We start from the raw sequence: 18,026 nt of genomic DNA, 5'->3' as shown, positions 1-18,026 counted from the left end.
TCAGCTGTGAGACACATAACATAAACAATTTTTACTTGTAACCAAAAGAAAAAGTCTATGAGTAAACATAGTCTTTAATCCTGAGAAGTGAGGCAGCAGATCACTGAGCATTGCAGAGAAAACCCAGCTTCCCACAAGGGAGAGAGGAAAGGACATCCTTGGACCAGTCTGCATAAAAGCTGCACATATGCCAGGAGTTTCCAGTCTGTCTCTGTACAGAGCCCTCTTAAGAGGGTCCAACTGTTCCCCATTCCTCCAAATTAAACTCGGAGACAGATTCATGAAAGTAACTACACCTGCAAAAACACAGTCCTTAATCTCAAGTTATACACATGTAATAATGCAGAAAGTTATGATACACACATTCTTAAATTATCTTTTTTTGTACCCAGAGGCTACAATTTTCACTAGCAGGAACAAAGAACAGATGAGAAATCACTGACATGTGCTGTGGAAATACATCTCGACAGAACCAAAGGTTAACACAGGGAATGTTTGCAAGTCAAGCCCCTTGAACACATATCTATGTATAGGTATTCAGCAAGACAAGGTCCTTTCTTACCAAACTTCCTCTGTACCTTGCCCTCACTAAATTAAATCGTGAATAGTTGTTAAAAATTGCACTGTGACTTTATTTTTTTACAGTGGTTTACGAGTATAAGACTTCATCTCAAAGCTATGACTTGTAGAAAGTTGTGTTTACTTAAAGTGTATTAAAGAAATTTGTATTAGAATCTGAGTCCCATTTAAGCCAGTGAGAAAGACACAACATAGTGGGCTTAAGACTGCTTATCCTTTGAGCTTCCAAGTTTCTGTTGGCTGGAGTTTGTAACCTCAGATTTCAGGTTTCACACTATTTCAACAGCTAGGGAGCAGCCGGTTCCATGTGCCTAAACTGTTTGTGTCAACAATGTGGCTTATGTGGAACACCTTGTATCCTTCAGGTTAGCAGTGAAGAATGTGCTAGAAAGCATGCCCAATACAAATGCTCAGCCATGAGTATCAAATGAGATTTCCAAATGGACATCACATGTTGTAAGTTCCAGATGAAGCTTAAATTAAGCATATCCCATGTGACTTAACTGACACAGGACTCTAGAAGATTGTGTCTGGTTTTCCCTGGACTTCAGCCTGTGAGCCTCTGAACCTAAAATGCTGAGTCCTGTGAATTTTCCCAGCAGATCATCGAACCTGGAAGCTGTCTTCAGGACCCCAACATAGTCACTATGACTTACAGTCTTGCACATGTAGTCATAAAAGTCCATGGAGATTCTCTTCAGGGTCATCATGTCATATATGGTGCCAACATGTATAGCACAGCTTTATGGTAAACACACCGTGAAGATCCAAATACATCCTGCTGGTCATGGCCATTCACATACACACATGTATTGGGGGTTACTAAAAACAAAGGGAGAAATGAACAGAATGGGGCAGTCTGGGGATGGCTATGGGGGGTGATGAAAGGAAAAGAATGCTTGTAGTTTGGGAACAAGGCAGAAATATCACAAAGACGTTTTTCAGTCACCTCAATCACACCTAAAATCAAATGCATACCTTAACCCTTTTCTACTACTCACTTCCACACCAACCCTATTTCCTCAAATCCAGACATTCTATTTTCTACAGTTATATTATTATGCCATTAAAGAGTGAGTTTATCAAACAGAAAGAAAATAAAAAAGGAAAAAAGTGAGCTTATTTCACTTGCTTGAAGGGATGGCAAAGGCATGCATTCTTAAATGAGAACAAGCTTCAGATAAATGAGTACTATTTCATCCATTTCGATAAAAAACGAATGGTCACCAGGAAAACAAAGACCCACCCTATGAGTCAATAAAGTGGTGAAGGACATGAATTCTGGAGCCAGCATACATGACCTCTAGTCCCTAAACCCAAGCTTCTGAAATGTGCAACCTTAGAAAAATTCCTTAACCTTTTCATAAAATGGGATAGACTTTAATGGGATACACCAAATAAAGATGTTATAAAAGCTTAAAGAGTTGATTTGTGTAAAACATTCAGAATAATCTCTGATACCTAGTAATACCATCTTTGCTTGGTTTTAGGATTATTATGATTGCATATATATGGCCACACAGTTGATACATGCAAACTGACTCAGAATGTAAATACAGAACACATGCCAGATGACCAGTGGGTAGCAGACATGAGAAATGTTCAACTTGGGAAACACAGATCTGGGAATAAAATGTCTTGGGAGGATATTAATTCACTCACAAGAACATGAAAAGTTAGAAAAGCAATGACCATGATAAATCCTATGAAGTAAAATTGTTTAATGGATAGAAAATATACTCCTTACAAAGACAAGAATTCACAAAAGTCTGGAAATAATCTTTAAATTGGAGAGGTGGTTAGAGGTATATAGGTCCAAAAAGGGAGTTGGGGTGTCAAAAGGAACTTTTGTTAAGACCTGTTTATGTCAGGCGATAGTGATGGAAGCCATTCTATAGTGTCTGTGGAGTGAAAGGAATGTGGGAAATGTGGACAGGTAATATATAGAAGAATTACAACAGGGTGTGTCTGTGAGAGAAGGAAAAGGAACTGGCAAGGCTTGATAGGCAAGCATGATGGAAACAGGCTGGGGATCAGGCTAGAGACCTGAACATGGCCACAGTACAGGGAAAGAAGGTAGTAAGAAGTTAAAGACTAAACTATGAGAATAAATGAAAGAGGAATGGATCAAGAGGAGGTACATGCCCAACACCAAAGAGCAAAAGTGATCCTAGAATAGTGCAGACCTCTTTCCACAGAAGATATAACAAGGTTTAGAGAGCTAAGGAATTTTATATACAGACCTTCCCTAGAGAACACAACTCTAAATAATCTGCAGATCATTCTCAGTTATGAGATCAGTTCATCTAATTACCTGGTGAGTCCAATATTGAAGGCTATAGATCTTACATTCCTACAGATAATTTAGGATTTCTACAGATACCAAGAAAAACTACCAGAAAACTGTAACTTTGTGAAACACAGTTTAGTGTATTTTCTCAAGAGTGCTTCTTTGGCATTATAAACTTAAAGAAATGTAAGCTGTAAAAACAACCAAATGGAAGTTAGACTACTGAAAAAAATCCAAAATCCAATAGAAAAGTCATTAGATATGACAAAGGAAAAGAATCAGTGAGTTCAAAGGAAAGACAACAAAAACATGCACAGTAACTAAAGATCTACCACTTATGTTACTGGACTTCCTGAAAAGAGCAGAAGGAATGAAGTTAGAAAAACTATTTGAAGAAATAATAGTAAAAATATCCCAAGTTAGCTAGATGTGGTGTAATCCCAGTACTCAGGAAGCAGAGGCAGGAGGATTGTGAGTTCTAGGCCACACTGAGCTATACAGTGAAACCCTATCTCAAGTTTGGCAAGGGGTTTAAACCTACAGATGAGAAGGCTGAATGAACATCAAGCAAGATAAACTCAAAACCTTCCATTCCAGGATTAGGGATGTAGCCCAGTTGGTATGGTGCTTATCTCAAGCACTGGGTTTCATCCTTAGCACTGCAGAAAAAAAAAAAAAAAAAAAGAAAACTTTCATAGGCTCTTTTTCGCCCTGTGGTACTGGGGTTTGAACTCAGCCTCACACTTGCAAGGTAAATGCTCTACCACTTGAACCATGCTCCCAGCTCTCTTTCACTTTAGTTACTTTTGGATAGCATCCTGCATTTCTTGGAGCTGTCTAGGGCTGCAGTCCTACCTATGCCTCTCATGTAGCTCAGATGGCCGGCACACACCACCATGCCCAGCTTGGTGGATGAGATGGGATCTCTCTAACTTTTTACCTGGGCTGACCTCAAACTGTGATCCTCTCAACGTGCACCACCATGCCTGGCTCCCAAACTTCAGAACATTAAAGATAAACATTTTGAACATAGCTTGATTAAAGGACATATTATGAACCGGGGAATAATGGTTCGAACAGTAGCAGACTCCTCATCAGAAACCACATACAGAGAAGTACTGGAAATGATTAGTTTTAAAAGAAAAGCTGTCCACTCTGAATCCTATATCCCATAAAAAATAGCCTCAGGAAAGAAGGAACATAAGGACATCTTTAGATGAAAGAAAATAATAAGAATCTATCCCTGCAAACCTACTTCAGAAGAAAGGCTAACGTAACTTCACCAAACAGAAAGAAACTATTAGAAGGTCTGAAATCAAGAACAAATGAACAATCGAATGGGTTGAGAAAAAGATAAAACAGATTTCTGATGACACTGTGAAATATGTTTGAAGCAAAAACATGTTAAAAAAACAGTGCTCAGTGTATGAAGAGGAAATACCTGACAATTATGTCAGTTGGTAAGGTAAACAGACCTAATGGAAGTAGTGTTTCTATATGCCAAAGTGTTAAATTATTGGTATCATTAAACTGTGATAAGTTACATACATACATTATAATACATAGAGCAATGCTAAAAAGTAAGACAAAGAAAAAAAACCACAGTAGCTGGGCATGATGGTACATGCCTGTAATCCCAGCACTAGGGAGGAAAAAGGATCATGAGTTCGAGGCCAGCCTGGGCTACACAGAGAGATCCTGTGTCAAAACAAACAATTCTACTACAGATGTATCAGATAGAAATCTAAAGAATGTGAAAGTAACCCACAGAAGAAAAAAAACAAGAAAGGAATAGTAAGCAGGGAACACAAACTAAAATAAAATAAAAATATGTAGTTGCTAACAGGTAAATAATTATCTTAAATTTAAATGACCTAAATATACCAATTAAAAAGCAATACAAAATATAAATATGATTAAAAACAGGGATACATGCTGTTCATGAGAAAAGTCTTCAAATACAACAATAAAGTGAAATAAAATGATGAAAAAATGAAGCATTAACTCAAAAACGTTGAGTGATTATATATGAATACCAGACAAAACTTACTGCAGAGACTATTTTTATAGGGGCAAGAAAGGACATTGTAAAAATGATAAAAAGGTCAATACACCAAGAAGTCTTAGCAAACCTACATGTGCACATTTCAAAAATAGAGCTGTGAATTAAGTGAAAGAAAGCTGATAGAATTTACAGGAGGAACAGGTAATTCCACAATTATAGCTCAGGCCTCCAACAGCTCTCTCAGCAATCGATAATCATACCAGACAGAAACCACACAACGGTACAATGCTGTGATAGAAATTTATAGAACTTAATGCTTGTATTAGAAAAGATAAAACACCTCAAAGCAACAATCTAAACATCCACTTCAAGAAATTACTAAGAGCCAAATGCCAACAAAGCAAATGGGGAAAGGATGTAATTCAGATGGAAGCAGACATCAGTGACATTAGGACACAGAGAAAGTCAATGACACAGTGCTGACTAATTTGATACGACCAAGAAAACTGACAAATGTCTAAGTCTACAAAAATCAAAACAGAATGGATCTATTTCCAATATCAGGAATAAAACAGCATATGTACAGATCCTGCTACATTCAAACAAGGAAATACTTCAAACAATGTTATAAATTAGAAAATTTACATAAAACTAAACAATTCCTTGTAAAGAACAAACCATGACAATTCATACAATATGAAACACTGTATATCTATTAAATAAAATAAATACATAATTAAACATCCAAAAGAAAACTTTACAGGCCCAAATGCTTCCCTGGAGAATGCTACCATACAATATGAGAACAAGTGACACCAATTCCACAGATAGCTTAAGAGGAAAGAGTACTTCCTAATTCATATTGGGAGGTTAGTATCACCTTGACACCAGGTGACAGTCCAAAGAAAAAGAAAACTACACATCATTATCACTCAAGAAATTAGGGAAAATCTCACCTGGTGCTCATGTTTGTAATCCAAGTGACTTAGCAGGCTGAGGTCAGAAGGATTGTGGTTCGAGGCTAGCCTGGCAAATAGTTTGCAAGATCCAATCTAGAAAACACCCAACACAAGAAAGGACAGGAAGAGTGGCTCATGTGGCTCATACCTAGAAAGCATGAGGCCCTGAGTTCAAATATCAGAACTGAAAAAAAAACCAAAAAAACCTCAATCAGTGTAATACACCATAGCAACAGACTACAGAAATAACATGGTGATCACACACCAACTGACTAACAAGAAGCATCTGACAAATTCCAACATGCAGTAACAACAAAACAACAACAAAAAACTTAGCAAATTTAGGAGAAAATTTTCTAACTTGATTTAAAAATATGAGAAACTTACATTTAACATCATACTTAAGAGAAACGTTTTCCCTGGAACATCAGGAACCAAGTATGGATGAGTTCCACTAATCCTAGTCAACATCATACTGAAAATCCTACCAAGTGCGAAACACAAAGAAAGGAAATAAAAGGCATGCAGATGAAAAGAAACAAATATTACAGGCAGGCAGCATTTCTATGCTTAAAACCTAAGTATTCTCAATCTTAAAAACAATTATTTGTATATTATTTCTGTATGTGACACCAACATTACATGGACATTGCGAGTTAAAATCTCAATGCCATTTATAATTACTTTAAAATAATGATAAAAATCTTACTAAAAATGTATAAAACCCAGCAATTGCAAGGCCCTGAGTTCAAATTCCAACTACTGCCAAATGAAGTAATTACAAAACAGTAATGGAGGAGGCCAGGAGCATTTAAATAAATGAAAAAACACACCATGTCCATTAATTGGAGCACGATAAAGATGCCAATTCTCAACAAACTGATCTACAGATTTAACTCAATTTTGATCAGAATCCGAGCAAGATTTCATTACAATAACAGAGGAATGAATCCTAAAGCACAGGTAGAAAGTCAACAAGAGTGCTAAATCAATTTTCAATAAAAATGAGAAAAAGGAATCACTTTATCCATTTTAAGATTTACTACACAGCTACAGCAACCACATAAACCAACAACAGAGGTCAAGATGAGTGGTGTTTAAAGCCATATCAAAAGAAACAGTGAGTTTGTTTAAAAAAAAAAAAGTCAAACAGTTAAAAGTCTTAAGTGGTGGAATAAAAAATGCCCGCTCACGTACTTCCTGAGTGTGAGTCAGTGGTATAGTATATGCTTAGCATTCTCCGGACAACAGGTTCAATCCTTAGCACCACGTGAGCACACACTACACACTCATGCAAGTGTTTCCTCATCTCCTTAAATGTAAGAGTACTTCATAAAGCAAGTCTTCATATTTCTCACAAAAATACATGGTTCACAAGAAAAGGGACAATGTTGTGGACAAAGAAAACATTCAGTAAGCTTCTAGACCTGCCCTCAATTCTGTAACTCTTGACACTGGACAGCAATGAATGAATACACAAAATGCACAGATGTCAAGGTCATTCACCTCCTCAACCACAATCCTCTCTACCCAAGTGAACTACCAAAATCCGTGAGCAAGTGCCATAGACCTAGCAGGCTATGAAAAAGGCAGTTCTTCGTTTCATTTTTTTCTCATGTCACTGCCTTCTTTTTACAAAAATTCCTGAGATAACATTGCACTATAAACTAGGACAGGGGAGTAGCTGCAGGTTTTCCTAAGTGCAAAATAACTGGATGAATTCTCAGATGAGGATAATGCTCCAAGCTGGGTCTTCAATGACAAGTAACATTCTGCAACAGAAGGGTTAGTCACAGGGAAGACATTTGTGGGGTTTCTCTTTGGTATGAATGATCAGGTGCCATGTAAGATGTTTCCGCCTGTAAAAGATTTTGCTCGTTGGTTACATTCAAAAAGTCATCGCCCAAGAGAAGTTCTTGGATGTTGACAGAGGTCTGACCATTTGTGAAAGGCCTTCCCTCCTCCACCACATTGGATGCGTTCCTCCCGCTGTGCACCTTTTGATGGTGAGAGAGTGAGGAGCTGCGGCTGAAGGCCTTACCACACTCATTGCATTCATAGGGCTTCTCTCCAGTGTGGATGATGGCGTGTCGAATGAGGTTTGTGCTCCAGCAAAAGGTTTTCCCACACTCAACGCACTCATAGGGCTTCTCCCCACTGTGAATCCGCTGGTGCCGCGTGAGACCTGACCTGCGGTTGAAGGCCTTCCCACACTCAGTGCACTCGTAGGGCTTCTCTCCAGTGTGGATGCTGAAGTGGCGAATGAGGTCTGCCCTATTGCGGAACGCTTTCCCACATTCTTTACATTCAAAGGGTTTTTCTCCAGTGTGGGCTCTTTTATGCAAAATGAAGGTTGAGCAGTGGGTGAAGGCCTTTCCACATTCATGGCACACATAAGGCTTCTCCCCAGTGTGGATGCGCTGGTGCCTCTTGAGGTATGACCTGTGGTTGAAGGCCTTCCCACACTCGAGGCACTCAAAGGGCTTCTCCCCGGTGTGGATGATGTAGTGGTGGATCAGGGCTGCGCTCTCACAAAATGCTTTACCACACTCACTGCACTCATAGGGCTTCTCACCAGTGTGCGTCTGTTGGTGCCACATGAGGTACGACCTGTGTTTGAAGACCTTGCCACACTCAAAGCACTCGTAGGGATTCTCCCCACTGTGGATGATGTAGTGTCGGATGAAACCTGGCCTATCTCGAAAGGCTTTGCCACATTCTTTGCACACAAAAGGTTTTTCTCCAGTATGGCTCCTATTATGCAAGACAAAAGTGGAGCGGTGGGTGAAGGCCTTTCCACATTCACTGCATTTATAAGGCTTCTCTCCACTGTGGATCCGCTGGTGCTGTGTAAGGTGTGACTTGCGGTTGAAGGCCTTCCCACACTCCATACACTTATAGGGCCTCTCCCCAGTGTGGACCATGTGGTGTTGAAGGAGGTATGTGCTCTTGCTGAAGGTCTTCCCACACTCTGTGCATTCATAGGGCTTCACCCCAGAGTGAATCCTCTCATGGCGAGCTAGAAGGCGTTTCTTATTAAACACTTTCCCACATTCACTGCATTTGAAGCTATTTTCTTCCTCCTGGATCATGGAATCTTTACTTGATCCATGTGAGTCACAACCACGGACAGCATCTTCTGGAGAAACATGCTCTGGTACAATTCTTGAACATACGCTCTCAGCTGTTCCTAAGCCATCATGCCCAGGGCTCATTTTCTCAGGAAGCTTCTCCCTCTGAGCCTCTGACCCTGGTCTCAAGAGTCTTTCCTGCACTTCTGATGGAACATCTTGACCCCTGCCTTGCCCCAAATGCAAGTCCCCCAAGGCCCCTTGTATTAACTGTCCTTGGAGCAAGGCTCTCTCAGACAAGGCTGTCTCACAAGTAGTAGCTTCTATGGCCTTGATTTCCAGATCATCATCTGAAACAAATTCAACATTCAACAGAGCCTGTTAGTAATGACAACATAGAACAATGATCCATGTTAATGGAAAAAAAAAAAGGAAACTGATACTTGTGCCTGCACATCTGTTAAATGCTAGGCTTGCAAATTCCTTCTTTTTTAGTTCTTGGATTCTTAACTCCTTGAAAGAAAGACCAAGTAGACAATGGAGGTGCAGGGACAAAGAGGCTGAAACAGAGACAACCCTACAATTCCAGACTGTATATTTACTCATTATGAGCCCCTAGCTAGTGTGTTCTAAGGAGATGACTTGGGCCAGGAGCTGGACAAATCAGAAAGACCAAAAGATGAGTAGAGCATGAGGGCTCTGTGCTACAAGATACCAGATGAACCTCTGGAAAGGGGATGGGAGCTGGAGACTGAGTCATGTGGTTAATGATTCAATCATTGTGTATAATGTAATAAAGCTCAAAAAACTGTACACCAATGTGCCAACGATCTCCTGGGTGGCTATACTTCACATATATACTGCCACAAGAATGCCAAGTGAGTAATGCTCTTTGAAGACTGTGTTTGAAACCCTTTTTTCTCTTCATTTCACATGTCTTCCAATGTGTAGCCTTTATCTACAATAAACATAACTAGTACGATAGATTTTTAAGGGGACTGGTGAATCTTTCTTAGCAAATTTAGTGACCCTGACAGTGCTTTTGGCAACTCTTGAACTTAGAGTTGGTATGAGAAGAGTTGAATGGTACTAACAGACTTGGAGGACTATGTCCTTCACCCTGCATTTGCCTACCTTGGGTAGGAAGAGATCAGGGGAGTTTTGAAATAGTAGCTACCTAAAGAAATCAGTCCAGGGGCTGCAAACGACTTGCACGAAAGAGAAAGAGGAAAGAACACTGTAACCTAGGGGAAAGAATGCACAATGAAACTGCAGGATGATGCTAATGCCAGGCCAGGTACAGATGGGAAGCTGGTTCTCAACATTCTGACTGAGGCAACGGTGTAGATGAGCACTGCCTTTCCCAGAACAGGGCTCATGATGTATCATGGTATGGGCACAGAGAGAAGTCAGGGAAAAAAAGAGGCGCTGAGACACCACTCACCACACAGAACCTTGGTAGACGGCAGAGAAGGCATAGTAGATCACTAATAAGAAGAAAGACTATTTAGTAAATGGAGCTAAAAAAATTGGCTGCTAAATGTCAAATGAAAGTAACTGAATTATATCTCCAAACTACGCTCTACACTCCAAATCAACTTCAGGTCAATTCAGACTTAAAAGTCAATACCAAAGTTTCAAACTTATAATATAAGCAATGAAATATTTTCCATATCGGGGTAAAATAACATTTTTTATACACGACACAAAATCATTAAAACATATCTTTAAAAAAATCAGAAATTAGACTACAATAAACTCTATTCAGCAAAAGATACTTCACAGAATGGAAAGACCAAATTAAAACCCATATTTGCAACACATACAACTGACAAAAATATCAGAAATGTGGGCTGGGTATCTAGCGAGAGTGCTTGCCTAGCATGCCCAAAGCCTTGGGTTCCATCCACAGCACAAAACAACAAAAAAAAGTATCAGAAATGTACAAAGACCCCAAATGAAAAGAGTCAAAAAATATGCACTTATCTAAAATGGTATTTCACAGAAAATACAGATTGGCCAAAAATCATGATAAGCCTCTAAACCACCTTCCTAACAAGAGTAAGTGCACATCAGGAGAACATAAGATAATAAGTTTGAGGAGCCTTACACCATCAAGTGCTGGCTAGTACAGATTCAAGGAGACCCCCCGCAATTTCCTGGCACAATGTGAATTGGTATAGACCCTTTCCAAAACAATGGGAATGATTCTGCAAACTTACCATGTACATAGTTTACATCTAATAATTATAATTCTAAAACATTATCAACAATGCCTCTGTATGTGTCACAGATGAACAATATCTGAGCATGAAAACACACAGACAACTAACTGCCCAGGGTGAATGAACTATGAATATGCAATAAGGGCTGGGGCTCATATGGTTAAAGCACTTGTTCAGCAAGCACAAAGCCCTGAGTTCAAACCCCAGTACCATCAAAATAAATCAATAAATAGCATGTGAGCCACAAACCTTTAACTGTTTTATTTTCCTCAAGTCCAAGAAACTTGAAGTGTATTTTTGTGTTGAGAAAGGATAAAACTACAATAACAAAATAAAACAAAAAACCAAAAAGCAGTATAATTGAAGGAACATCAAAGAAAGTTGTGATTTGGACTTACTTGGATATGGCTGATCACCAGTGCCCCACGCCTATAATCCTAGCTACTCAGGAGGCCAAGATGAAGAGGATTGCAGTTCCCACAGCCCAGGCAAAAAGGGAGACTATCTCAAAACTACCCAACACACAAAAAAAAGGGCTGGTAGAGTGCCTGCCTAACAATGAGGCGCTAGGTTCAAACTGCAGTACTGACAAAAATAAAAAGTAAGAAAAAAAAGAATTGAATATAGTTCATCAAAAGAGACAAGCTACAGATAAGAGCTTAAGATGAGTGTGCAGATAAAGCTTGAAAATCAAGCAGTACAGGGCTGGAGGCGAGGCTCAGTACTAGAGCTCTTGCCTGGCAAGTGTGAGCCCTGAGTTCAAACACCAGTACTGCCAAAAAGAAAAACGGAAAAAAATCATGCAGTACAAGGAGGTACACTGCATTTTCAGCATGAAAACGTGCTAACACATCAGAAATCACATGCCGAGACCCAAACCGGATGGCTGGGGTAAGGATTCAGAGATGGCGGTGTTGTGGAGGTATCTTGCCTCTAGTCAGAGAGCAAGAATAGTGTGGCTGTCTTTGTGATATTAATCGGAGATCTGGGAATGACAAGGGAGAGATATATTATAGACTCTGCAGGGCTGAGGAGAGACTACACAAGACATTCATGTTCTGGGTGAGCCACCCAAGGGACCAAGACAGGGAAAAGACCTTGACTCTGCCCTGGTGCTAATCAGCAGCCCAGAAAGATGTGGAACCGGTCACCCTGAGTGTAAGGGGCCCAGGACTGCTTCTTAGGGTTTGATGACACTCAGGATGAGGAAGGAGAAGGTGTGAAAGGCTCTCTTCCTCAGAGTTCAGAAGGAAATGTGAGATACCCTTAAGTGATATGGCTCAACACTCAGCTCAGCCACATATCTCAGCCCCATGGACCCAAGTGTAATCAAATGCCTAGTTCCTGTGGGTGGAAGGTGAGGGGAACCAGTGTTCCTGGAATGGGTGTGATGTGCCTTCCTCTCTCAATCTTGTGTCAGCTGGAGGATGGCAGACAACCTCAAAGCCAACAGGTTGATAAAGAAGGAAACAGGATCCCTAAAGAACCATGTGGTACAGAGCACTCTGCAGACCCTTACACAAACCTCAGCATTAGTAAAAAGAACAGTTATCCTGTGCTGAGCTGCTGACATTGTGGAGTTTGATAAAGCACCTACTATTAACTTATTCAAACTTACAAAGACATGAGATTAACTTTGCTAAGACCACAGGGCTAGGAATTGCCAGCCAGGTTCCAAGACCATGCATGTGGAGCCCCAAGACAAAAGTAATAACAAGTGAGATGGGGTTGGGAGATCAGAGGAGCCACAAGTCAAAGGGCTCCATGACTCCCAATCCCCAGGGAGGCCACAATAAGAAGCTTCCCAGGAGGTTCGAGGGCCAGTGGTATCCCAGTGTCACTGCAGGATCTGGGCTCTTACCTGGACAGATGCTTGGGGAGAGGACTCTTGTCACTGTCCACAGCTCCTGCCCGTGCTCCAGCTGGTAGATCAGCTCAGGCTTGGGAACAGGATGCCCTGCTCAGGGAGAAACATGGATGTTGGTGGAAAAAGATAAAGACCCTCAATCTCGACTGGGACTGCAGGATGGGGACTGGACCTTGGAGTGAAGCTGCTCCCATCAGACAAACCAAAGGCTGACATGTGACTTGGGAGACAAGGGCTGCTTGGAATTTTCACTCCAAACAGATTGCCAGAAATTGATATTTATAAGGTATAATCATATACAAAGGACTGAGAGAAGTAAATTAAATGTATTACATCATTTTGAAATTCAAACGGTGAAATAATTTCAGCAGAAAACTGGCATATTTACAATGCTAACTCTTCGTTCAAAGCAAGATATGTATTAATTTGTTTTCCTTTGCTATAACAAAATACCTAAGGCTAGGTAATGTTTTAAAAAAAACAGGTATATGTAGCTCACAGTTCCGGAGACTCAAAGTGAGATCTGGCAAGAACATGTGTGAGAGCAATTATGATCAAGTCCAAGAGCCAGAAAAGAACAGTCCTGGGGCTGGTGGATAGGCTCAAGTGGTAGAGCACCTGTCTAGCAAGTGTGAAGCCCTTAGTTCAAATCCCAGTACTGCCCCCCCCCCAACAAAAACAAAAATTTTAAAATAAAGTACAGTCTTGCACTTTTTATTTCACTTTTGGAGACAAGGTCTTACTACATAGCTCAGGCTGGCCTCCAACTGCTGATCCTTCACCTTGGCCTACCAAGTACTGGAATCACAGGCCTGTGCTAGTCTTGCTCTTTTATAACACTACACTCTCACAGCAACTAACTTGGGTCCCACAAGTACATTAACCCTTGGAGAGGATACTGCCCTCTATGACCTAATTACTTTGAACTAAGCTCCACCTCTTAAAGGTTTGGCCATCTCAACACCACTGTGCTGAGGACCGGGCCTCTGACATACAAACGACATCTAAACCATGGAAGTGTGCATTTTCATTGACCTAAGTCTTTATTTAGACCCCAAGAAAAGTTTACACTGTTCTTTCTCTAGGTCATACTATATAAGGATTCTGTTTAGAATTTCTTCACAGATTCCCAAATCCATACTCTGACCAGTATCATTTTATACATCAACAAGCCAAGGCTCAGGCAGTGAAATGATCTGCTGAAGAGCATGGGTCTGGTGAACAGCTAAGCCAAGATGAAAACCCAGCTCCAGCCATCGCTGTTGTGTGCTATTTACCCACAACACTGCCCAGAAGGTGCCAAGTCCAGGCACAATCAGAATTCTCATCATAAAAATCTCCAACAGAGGTCAGAAAATGCTGGTCACCAGGTGAAAAGTTGAGGGAAGCATGGGCTTATAGTACAATCTGCTGCCTCAAGGTGTCCCACAGAGCCCAGCTGCAGAGAAACAAAAAAACAAGAGAAACATGCAGAGAAGTAGAAGCAGAAATCTGGCAACCACTAACAGCAAGAAATTAAAGTGACTACTTAACTACAAACTTTCCAAGGCAGAAAAAGTCTTTTTAATTGTTGGTGTTAGGGCTTTTTGAGAGAGGCTCTCACTACATAAGCCGAGGGTAGCCTTGAACTCACAATCCACCTGCCTCACCTCCCAAGTGCTGGGATTTCAGGTGTGCACTACCACACCCAGTGACATGAGCAAACCCACGAAACAGGGTACAATTGTGGTGGTTGTTCCTTTGTCAGTTCTTATAGAGCCTGGCTGGAAACCTTGCCTTTGGGTTCTGTAATACACCCATTTCCTCCCATCACATTCTTCTCCACAGTACCCTGGGAGCCTAATGAGACTATGTTTCTTGCCCAGAGACACGGAGATGAGCCAGGAATATGTAAATCTAAAAAATGACTGTGGGAAGGAAGGACTAGCCTAGAGGCCATCTGGACCTGCCAGACAGATCTGGAGTCAGAAGGAAGAATGAAAGAGAGAGAAGGTCCACTACGTGTGGAGGGAGAAGGCCTTACCCAGTGAGACCAAGAGCCCACAGGTTTCCATCATCACTTCCTGGTACAGGATCCTCTGAGCTGGGTCCAGTTGCCCCCACTCCTCCTGTGTGAAAGTCACGGCCACATCCTCAAAGGTCACAGACAGCTGGAAAGTCAACTAGAAACATTAGTATTGGCCTTGGGCAGTTAGATGAGCTGTCATGTGTGACATTCAAAAAGATGCAGAGAGATGAAGGCCCAAATCACACAGCACATCCTGAGGCTCATGATCTGTGCTGGGTTAGAGTGGGAGGAAGACACTGTTTTGGGAGTAACATAGTAGTGAAAGGAGAGAAACTTCCTATATAGGAGCCATTAGGAAGTGACAGACAATGTATGGCTTGCCTCCTAATGAGGCCTTCACGTTCTGTTTTAAAGCCACTACAGATCTTCAACTCTGAAGTCAGACTCCTAGATGGAGTCTGAAGCCAGATGTGGTCAGCCAGGACAGATGAGGACACTTGTGATGGCAGTCCCTAGCATGGAGCCTCATTTGCCTTCCAATCAATTACTGAGCACCTATCAGGGGCCTGGAACTGTTGGCACCGGGAAGCGGTAGGAGAGTTAACCAGCAGAGGAGCATCTTACCTGATGGGTGAGGAGAGCATTTATGGCTTTCTGTGGTTGGTCCTGTATTAGATCATAAACTAGGGAACAGTTATTAATCAAGACCTCGTCATTTGGGGCTGATTGTTACAGAAGTTATCGTTTAGCTTCCCAGATTGTCACTAGAGATAGAAACCTAGCGTTCTGTAAGTATGGTTTCGAGCAGGCTGACTTCCAGAGTTGTTTGCTGTAGAAAAGAGGACTTGGTTTCCTGGACAGGCTGCTGCAGAATGTAGCTCAAAGCCCTATTTTTAAGTACGCTCTGGCTATTGCTCGTCTGAATATTCAGCCTCTCCTGTACTGATTGGAGATTGGTGACGCGCCAGCTCCACTTTTCGTGATCAAAACAACTGCAAAAGAAACCAAGTGGCTTTCTTGGCTTCTGACCTCTCCGAACTAGAAGAAAAATGAGGCCAAACTACTCATAACTCACTCACCTGCGCCGGGTCCATCAGCGCCTCCGCCATCCTTAGACCGTCCGGACGAGGGCCTGAGAATCCAACTGTCTCGGCCGACCCCCAGCGCCTCCCAGCCCTGAGCGGGTGACCTTGGCTGACAGTCGCGCTTCCCACTACGAGGAGGCTCACGGCTCGATCCAACACGCGGAGGCCAAGCTTACCCTCCTGCACACTCCTCTCCGACGCTATGTTGGGGAGGCAGCCAGTGAGCACGCTGCCCTTCCCACACCCGGCGTGGACGGAACTGTCGCACTCAAATGACGTCACCAGCCAGGTGCGGCAAATCTGCAGGAAATGGCTTCATCCTGGGTTGTCATTGCTCCAACGAGTCGCAGACGCGTGTGCAGTGCCTTCTGGGTGACGTAGTTCTTTCTCTATTGATAACCCGCGGATAGTAGCGTTCCTGCGACAGTGTTCCTCGCCTAAACGCCGCAACTCAGACCCGTTTCTTTAGAGCGGGCGCGACGCTGGAAGACCAAGGGGCAGGGCGGGACTGTCCATTCTTCACAAGAAACATGGACGCTTAGGCGTCACCAAAGTTTACCAAGGATCAGGACAAGTGCAAAGACCCAGCGCTCCACTGGACCGCTTACTTCCATGCTTGCGTTTTTTTCTCTACCAATGAGAAGTCAACCGCCGGAAACTGGACGCTGAAAGTCCCGCTCCGGCAGGTGGCAAACTCCCTGATGGCTCTCACTCTCGTTCTCGCTCTCGCTCTCTCTCTCTCTCTCTCTCTCTCTCTCTCTCTCTCTCTTCTAAGACTTCACGTGATGTGGGGACATCTTGATGTCTCCTTGCACCCCTCTTTTCCGCGGTCTTAGTTACCCGCGGGCAGCCATCATCCGAAAACATGGAAAATTCTGGAAAGAAGCAATTCTTAAGTTAAATTTCAGGGTGAAGGAAATCATGCTCCCATCTCGCTCCATCCTGCACCATCCTGCTTAAGACATGAATGACCCTTTTTCCTGTGGCATCCAGGCTCTGTTCCCTATTTGCCTGGTAGGTAGTAGCTGTTGTGGTTATCAGACTGACTGTCATGATATCACAGCTCTTGTGTTCATATAACCTTTACTATTCTTAATGGCCCCAAAGTGCAAGAGAAGTGATGGTGGCAATTCAGATATGCGAGAGAACCCAAAAAATGCTTCCTTTAAGGGTAAGTATGAAAGATTACCCTAGATGATTATGTAAAGAAAGAAATGTAGTACCTACAGGCTGCAGTATCACTCGTGGTCTCAGGTATGTTTGGAATATAGTCCCCTCAGATAAGGGAGGACTACTGGTATGGTCCCAGAGCACCCATAGCCATTCCCTAAGGTGGGGAGGCTGCAACTATCCATGGCTTGGAGGAATGCTGGGCACTCAATGTCTGTAAGACCACAAGGTGTGTCACATAGGTGATTCGACCTTTTTGTGAACGCTGGAAGAGAACTTGCCTGCACATGTACATTTGAGCGTTATTAAAATACACTGCTATTTCAAGTCATTCTGTGCACAGTCATGAAGGAAGAGGAACATAAATGGAAAGAGGTAAACCCTGAAGCAACCAAAATTAAATGATTCCAGACAAGAAACCAACAAAGTCACATCAGGAATTCCAACAATCCTTTGAGAATTGTATAATACAGTCTTTATAGTCCCCAGTGGTGATTTTTTTTCTTTTTCATGACTGTGAAGGTGAGAGAATAGATCCATCTTTTTATATCTTACAGTGCTGGGGCTCCAACCCAGGGGCCACAGCTTTTGATGAGTTGAAGATACATATAATTATGAAGTGGGAACAAGGTTTGGAAAAAAGACTCTCAATAATTTAATTTTTTCTCTTTCTTTTTGTATTTTCAATTGGGAGTGGGGTGGGGTTGTTGCCAAGCATGTATCATGCCCTGAGTTCAATACCCAGCAATGGAAAAAAATCAAGAAAA

General features: G+C 41.9%; 1 protein-coding gene across 3 annotated transcripts; it reads right to left on the bottom strand.

The window, feature by feature from the left end:
* Positions 1-16: 16 nt before the first annotated feature.
* Positions 17-16,536, bottom strand: Znf805 (zinc finger protein 805). 3 transcript variants are annotated; one of them, XM_074058470.1, is made up of 5 exons: positions 16,084-16,533; positions 15,629-15,996; positions 15,020-15,146; positions 12,991-13,086; positions 17-9,254 (listed from the first exon to the last, which is right to left on the bottom strand). In XM_074058470.1, exons 3-5 carry the CDS (start codon positions 15,051-15,053, stop codon positions 7,624-7,626), a joined length of 1,761 nt encoding a protein of 586 aa, XP_073914571.1. In that variant the 5' UTR covers positions 15,054-15,146; positions 15,629-15,996; positions 16,084-16,533; the 3' UTR covers positions 17-7,623. The 3 variants fall into 3 exon arrangements, with proteins under 3 accessions (XP_073914571.1, XP_073914570.1, XP_020025724.1); XM_074058469.1 differs by lacking the exon at positions 15,629-15,996 and having other exon boundaries at positions 15,020-15,104; positions 16,084-16,536; XM_020170135.2 differs by lacking the exon at positions 15,629-15,996 and having other exon boundaries at positions 16,084-16,532.
* Between the last annotated feature and the right edge of the window lie 1,490 nt (positions 16,537-18,026).

The sequence above is a fragment of the Castor canadensis genome, chromosome 16, assembly GCF_047511655.1.
Source record: "Castor canadensis chromosome 16, mCasCan1.hap1v2, whole genome shotgun sequence".
NCBI classification, from domain to species: domain Eukaryota; kingdom Metazoa; phylum Chordata; class Mammalia; order Rodentia; family Castoridae; genus Castor; species Castor canadensis.
The sequence above is the reverse complement of the archived record's forward strand: the minus strand, read 5'-3'. Positions and strand labels throughout refer to the sequence as shown.